We start from the raw sequence: 6,985 nt of genomic DNA, 5'->3' as shown, positions 1-6,985 counted from the left end.
AGTCCTCAGCGCCCACAACTCTTCAACTAAATCATTTTGCAGTCGAATATGAGCCTCCGTCTGACGCATGTCGGCATGTGCTTGGAGGAGGGCTTCTTCATCGTGCGGGAACCCGTGCTGATCCCCGTGCATCCGCAGCAAATTCCGGCAATCTTCGGGGGTAGGCTTTCGGAGATACTGATCACCGAATACTTCGATCACGCCCTGGCAGAAATACTTCATACATTCGATGGCAGTCGTCTCACCGATGTGGAGGTATTCGTCCCACATGTCTGCCGCGGTGCCGTAGGCCAACTGCCTGATTGCCGCAGTGCACTTTTGAATAGGGGTGTGGCCGGGTCTGCCAACCGCATCGTGCCTGAAGCGGAAATACAGATATCGCTGCTCCAATTCGTTAACAATACGCATAAATAAGTCCCGCCTCATCCTAAAACGACGCCTGAAATGGTTGGCGTCAAAACGCGGCTCCTCTGCGAAGTAATCTGTGAACAGGCGCTGATGTGCAGCGTCATGATCACGATGCACCACTTGTCGACGGTGGACAACTGGTCGTGGGCGAGGTGCCGCCGGCTGCATATAACTCTGCATCCATCGATCAACCTCACGGCTCGTATAGGCATCAAGCTCTTCGTTCATCATACGCTCGTACTCATCCGCATCCCCACCACTACCACCGGCATTACTCATTTCTTAAATTGATCTTGTACAGAAAGTAAGGTAGAGAGAGAGTACTCGTTAAAACAAGTGGTGCGAATGAAAATGAGGTTCAACGCGCGTATATATAGTGTTTTGCGAAAAAAAAAAAAAAAATATTTAAATCCGACGCCGGTTTGGCGCCGATCCGGGAGCCACAATGGCGCCCGTGAGGATCGGCGTGGGAACCGGCGTCAGCGCGGGAATCGGCATGGCGACGCCGATTTTGACGCCGATTTCGCCCACGCCGGTTCCAATGGTTCGGCGTCAAACCGGCGTGGGCGAAAAATCGGCGCTCCGGTGGTGACGCCGACCATTGGAGATGCTCTAACGCCAGCTATTTGTGTTGGACCAAAAATCTGCATTTGCCCCATAAATATTAAATCTCTGCATTTCCCTTTCCTTGATTTTGTGGCTTTGAATCTTGGAGTTGGTAGAATGTACCATCCATCCATGTTCCCTAGAAATCTCTAGGAAGTATCCTACTTACTAGATTATTTATAATTTGTTTGTCATATTTATTGTATTATGCCATCCACGGTAGTTTCGATATTCAAATTTGGACGGTCTATAAAAATTAGTCACCTTCTATTTTGATAAATTATTGTATCTAATAAAGTGAGTTTCATTATTTACCAACAATATTCTGAACACTTTTTTCTCATTATATCTTCCACTTTATCAATTTTACATATCTTACATTCACATTGTTTGTGTGTGATATGAGATACGTACAAAATAGTGCATCCTACATGTCATACTTACGGGTAGATATGAAAATAAAGTACTATACTTAGTATTAACTAATATTGAAGTAATATACGATTGAACACAATTTTTTGAATAATGAGAATAGCATGCATATTAAAATAATTTACTTTTAAATTAAGTAGAACTTAATCAAATATTTTAACGTAAAAATATAAAAATAATATTAAAAGTTGCATATAATTTTATTTTATGTGCAGTATACGTTTTAAGGTCTATATGCGAGCATCTATTTTAGGATACACGTAAAATTTTCAAATATGTTTATTTCAATTAATATACACTATATTCCGTTAGCATCAATGGGTGGGCATTTTTTAGGATGCATACACAGTTTTTTGCTTATTTTAATTTATATATACTAATTAAGAGGTTCATGATCTCCTACAAGTTTAATAAATTCATAGATTTATTTGATGAAGCTTTTTCTCAATATAATTTAACCATAAGAAGATAATATTACTATTGTTCGATACATATATATCTTAAAATTTTGTTTCTAATTTTTATAATGAAATACTATGACTGATGAGAAAATGAGAAATTATTGGCTTCTGTTTTTGAAAAAAGAGAACATAATTAAATTTCAAATTCAATATGCACGTAATAAAAATGTTGCACTTATTTTGCATAGCCAAATTAATTATGATTCGTTATACTCCTATATTTTAGAAAAAAGGTGTCATTTTATTTGCAAGAACATTTGAAATATTCCCAACATAATAAGTAATAACAACGTCAAATTCAGTAGTTTTCTAGGCCTAACTAACACCTAAGTAACGGCCCATTTGGAAAATAAAAAAGTACTCCTAAAAATAAGCCTGTTATTTTATTCCATTCACCAAGCCCAGTATCAAAAGAAAACATACTACTACTGTATTATTTAGTGTATTAAGTAAATGAAAAAAAAATAATTAAGTTTTTTAGTTGAAAAAGAAAAGGTAATTAATGATGATTTAATTTTTTTCAAAAATGAAATTATGACATATTTTATGTGATACAAAAAAAGAAAAAATGTGGTTAATTGTATTAATAAAGAGAGATTAGATGTGGTTAAATGTATTAATGTTGATTTACTTTTTTGTCAAAAATTAAATTTTGACATATTTTATGAGGCAGAAAAAAAAAAAGAAAAACTGTGACATTAGTTATTAATTATCAATTATAATGAGAATGATTCTACCTATATGGAGTAATAAATAGCACAACTAAATACCAATAGAAATAATAGTACTTACATTCATATCATACAGATGAATACTTTCTTGAAGCTCACAAAATTTTAAGTTATTGTACTAATGTTTAATATATTGAGATATTAATAAAAAAAAAAAGTTAATCAACTGTCTTAATAAGGAAAAAAAGATAAATATTAAGTATTTCTATATAAACGGAGAAATATGATTATTTAAAAAAAAATTAAAACTATTCACGAAGTCAATTATAGCAACGCGCCTGAGTAGAATACTCAGACATCTACCGCCCTATTAATACAACGTGGCAAAACTTGATTGGCACACATAGTTGAAACGGCGTGGAGCTAATACCCAAAGTTTAAAGTCCCACTCGCATTGCCTCTGCGCGTCGAATCCACTCACCTATTTATATCTAATTCCCAGCCGAAAAAAATTCAACCATCATTGCTACGATTCGAATCACTTCTATCAGAAATCGTCCGACCTTGTCCTTTCAATTCCCAGCAGTTGAGGATCGATTATGAAGTTGGGGGAAGCGCGTTGGTTGTGGACGCTGCTCATGGTGGCGGCGGCGGCTGCTCCGGCGGCGCGTGGCGTGTGGTTGGACTTGCCGCCCACTGGATCGAAGTGCATCTCCGAGGAGCTGCACAACAACGCCGTCGTTTTGGCCGATTACTACGCCTTCATCGGAGAGGACTACGATGTCAACGGTACTACTGTGGCTCCGTCTATCACTGTTAAGGTAAATTTACTTTGCTTGCATTTTAAATAATTGATTTCGATCATCGGACTCGATTTTTGTTGTAATCTGCTGACGTTTAGAATCAAAAGAGGTAAAGGAACAAAAATTGAATCGGAAGAAGATAGGAAAATGTTGTGAAGTTTTCAATTAAGTTAGGTTCTACCATTGAATTCGTTTATTGTTTGTTTCAGTGAGCGATGAATTCAATTGTTTGTTTATTTTGAAGTTTGCGATCAACACTTTGATTTGCAACTAGTGTCTTTAGCTCCTTTACTCTTTTCATTCAGGTTAAAAAATATGGTTTGGTTATTCTTTACTTGAGGTTGCTGCTTTCTGGTTAGCTTCCAGTGTGATTAATGACTTATACGTTGAAATGAGTTATAGTATAGTGTCCAATTGAATGAATTTTTTTAGTCTGAATAATTTGGTGATGGATGTGGATAGTGGATTTGAAATTGTTTAAAGAAATTTTTACCTTGAATCGAGACTAAAAATTTGTTTTCAATTTTTTTGTATTTCAATCCGTCCATCCAAACACACACTGATATTATCTGCTGCATATGCTTGAGGCTACTGAATCCTCGAACTATTGTCACGTCTAGCTAGTGATGAATCATAGGTAAAGGGGGCTCTCAGCCGTTGTAATTCAATGAAATCACTAAACTCTGTCAATAACTGCAATAAGAATTTTAAGAGACTTCTTGGCTATAATTGACTTATTTATCTAATTACATCTTGCTGAATTTGAGGGGCATCTAGGTTTCCTGTATTGCTTATCTTTTTCATTTTTTTAGGGGCTCTCAGCCGTTGTAATTCAATGAAATCACTAAACTCTGTCAATAACTGCAATAAGAATTTTAAGAGACTTCTTGGCTATAATTGACTTATTTATCTAATTACATCTTGCTGAATTTGAGGGGCATCTAGGTTTCCTGTATTGCTTACGTTAGAACTGAATATGGTGCAGAAGAAGCTCAGTTTTGAGAAAATTAGCATTCCATTGGCTTTAATGTGGGTGGTAGAGACATTTTGATGATAAAAAAATGAAAAAGATTGCTTATGTGTGATCATCATTCAACACGGCTTTTTTTAGGTTACATCACCGTATGGGAATGAGATCCATCATAAAGAAAAAGTCGCTCATGGTCAGTTTGCCTTCACGGCAACTGAGGCTGGGAGCTACATAGCATGCTTTTCACTTGATGGTGATCAAGGAGGTAAAAAGGTGACTGTTGGTATTGACTGGAAAACTGGAATTGCTGCCAAAGATTGGGACACTGTTGCGAGGAAGGAAAAGATTGAGGTAACAAGTGGCGATTCAACCCTGTGTTTTTCATGCTATATCTCATAATTCTCATTGATGCCTCTCCTCTCTCTCAATGCATATGTTCTTACCTTATCATAAACTCTAATTCAGGGTTGCAAATTATAAATAATTGCAGGGGCTTGAACTTGAGTTGAAAAAATTAGAAGCAGCAGTGGAAACTGTTCATGAAAATTTGATTCATCTGGTAACCAGGTAAATCCCAATCTGATTTTATGCACTGTTCTCCTGTAATGCCTCAACTTGCTATATCTATCCTGTCTTTTCCATGCATTCCAATTGAAAGATCATCGTAGCCGCATATGTTCAGAAATTCTTAGTGTCGATTACCAGAGATAACGACCCTCTCAAATAATTAAAAATGGAGAGGTCATGATAAGTGTTTGTGGTGCTTTATGATGTAACCCAAACCACTTGTTGTTTTCTACTTTTTGCTCATGGTGCCGTGGGATTTATGTACTTGGTTTGCTAGTTCTTATCCATTTCTTTGTGAAACAAACTTGTGGTCTACTTAAAAAGCAAAATACGCATATCTCAGTCGAATCACACTTTATCTTGAGCTATGTATGACTGCACTATACGACTATACTGAAGTTGCTGTGTGTGATGGAATTGGAATCTTTGTATCTCCGATCTAAATAACATTTGTGGTGGATGCAGGGAGGCACAGATGAGGGGGGTTAGCGAGACTACAAATGCTAGGGTTGCGTGGTATAGTTTGATGGCCCTCGCCATCTGCATCGTGGCTTCGATTCTCCAGGTGCTGTATCTAAGGCGATATTTCAGGAAGAAGAAGCTCATTTAGGCCCTTTACAGCACTAGGTTTTTTCTTCTTACAGAAATCAAATTCCATTTACAAAGTTTTTGAGAATTCAGGCAAATTTTGAAGAAATCATGCAATTATATCATTGATGTATACAGCAGAGTGATGTAGTATCCTAATTCGAGCCCGTTTCGAATGACATATTTGTAATTTTACTGGTGTTTGGATTCGGATCATGAATTATCCGATGAGTTTAATCCGTCGATTAAATTAAATATGGGATGTAACAGACTATAAAGATTGTATACAAAAACCAATACTGAAGCCAAATCTATCCTTCGTTCTAGTTTATTGATGTGTACATAAATCGGCTGAAACTGAAATCATATATTTCATGATTGATTTAGTTTAATATTAAGACTTAGAAATATAATTATTGAAACTTAAGTACTAGCTAGTACTAACTAACTCAAAAATTGACAATTGAAAATTGAAAATTTAGGATTGATACACAATCATACTAGTCAACCCTGAGTTCCTGACTAACTCGAAAATTGAAAATTTAGGATTGAGTAACAAAATTTACAAAAGCCCAAAATAAATTTTTTGTCTGAAATCGCCAGATGTCTGAATATGCTGGCCCCATTGACTATATGAATATATTTGACGATTTCCAACTAAAAAAGAGTATTTTCATCTACACGCAGCGTGTTTATTTCATTAGAGGATCGATGACTATACCAAATGTGAAAAATTAGTAGTAAATTTAATCACTTACACCATTCACGTATTTTCTTGCATTATCTACACACTACAACCGTATATTATTTCGTATTACTTGCTTTTTCTTTTTTTAATTTCTTCCATTAAAACAACTAAAACTACAAATTGAAAATTTCCAGTTTAAATTAGAAATCTACTCCTATATAATTGGAAAAATAAAAATAATAGACATCATCCAGATGGCTCGATAGAAGTAAGATTATTCATTTTTTAAATTAAAATGAATTGAAAAAGAAATACTACTACCTTCCTCCTCCATTCACAAAAAAACAGTCTTAGTTACGAGAGACAGGAGTTTTTACACAAAATAGGTAAAGAAAGATAATGATAGAAATAATTAAGAAAGAGTTTTGTTAGTGAAAATGAGTTTCACCTCATCGAATAGAAAAACTTACTATAAATAAATAATGACTAATTTTTGTGGACGACCAGACTAAAAACAGTGGAAGAATGTAGAGCTAAAATTGCTTGTTAATTTGTCGGTCCCACTGGGCAGATAGAAAATAACACGGCCACAAGGCTTAGAGCATCCGCAATGGCGCCCGTCCCGGCGGACGTCCGACTGCCGTGCCGGACGTTCGCGCGGGACGTCCGCCGTTGTGCAAAGATGGCGCGGATACGAACGTCTGCTGCGGACACCGGAGTTCCGCGGCATTCCCGGGACGTTCGCCACTGCATTGACCCCACGGACGTTCGCGCGAACGTCCCGATTATTT

At 36.4% G+C, this 6,985-nt stretch overlaps 1 protein-coding gene across 1 annotated transcript; it reads left to right on the top strand.

Moving 5' to 3' along the window:
* Nucleotides 1–3,076: 3,076 nt before the first annotated feature.
* Nucleotides 3,077–5,761, top strand: LOC121782917 (transmembrane emp24 domain-containing protein p24delta4-like). Its single transcript, XM_042180921.1, has 4 exons — nt 3,077–3,399; nt 4,493–4,702; nt 4,842–4,918; nt 5,384–5,761. Exons 1-4 carry the CDS (start codon nt 3,178–3,180, stop codon nt 5,526–5,528), a joined length of 654 nt encoding a protein of 217 aa, XP_042036855.1. The 5' UTR covers nt 3,077–3,177; the 3' UTR covers nt 5,529–5,761.
* Nucleotides 5,762–6,985: the final 1,224 nt, after the last annotated feature.

This window comes from Salvia splendens, chromosome 20 (assembly GCF_004379255.2).
Source record: "Salvia splendens isolate huo1 chromosome 20, SspV2, whole genome shotgun sequence".
In the NCBI taxonomy this organism is placed as follows: domain Eukaryota; kingdom Viridiplantae; phylum Streptophyta; class Magnoliopsida; order Lamiales; family Lamiaceae; genus Salvia; species Salvia splendens.
This window is presented reverse-complemented; position numbering and strand designations above follow the sequence as displayed.

Bases quoted from the DNA above. Each gene is read 5' to 3' on its own strand.
- LOC121782917 (XM_042180921.1), top strand. From the start codon at position 3,178: ATGAAGTTGGGGGAAGCGCGTTGGTTGTGGACGCTGCTCATGGTGGCG. The intron at 3,400-4,492 runs GTAAATTTACTT...GGCTTTTTTTAG, and splicing joins CTCCGTCTATCACTGTTAAG to GTTACATCACCGTATGGGAA. The intron at 4,703-4,841 runs GTAACAAGTGGC...AAATAATTGCAG, and splicing joins CGAGGAAGGAAAAGATTGAG to GGGCTTGAACTTGAGTTGAA.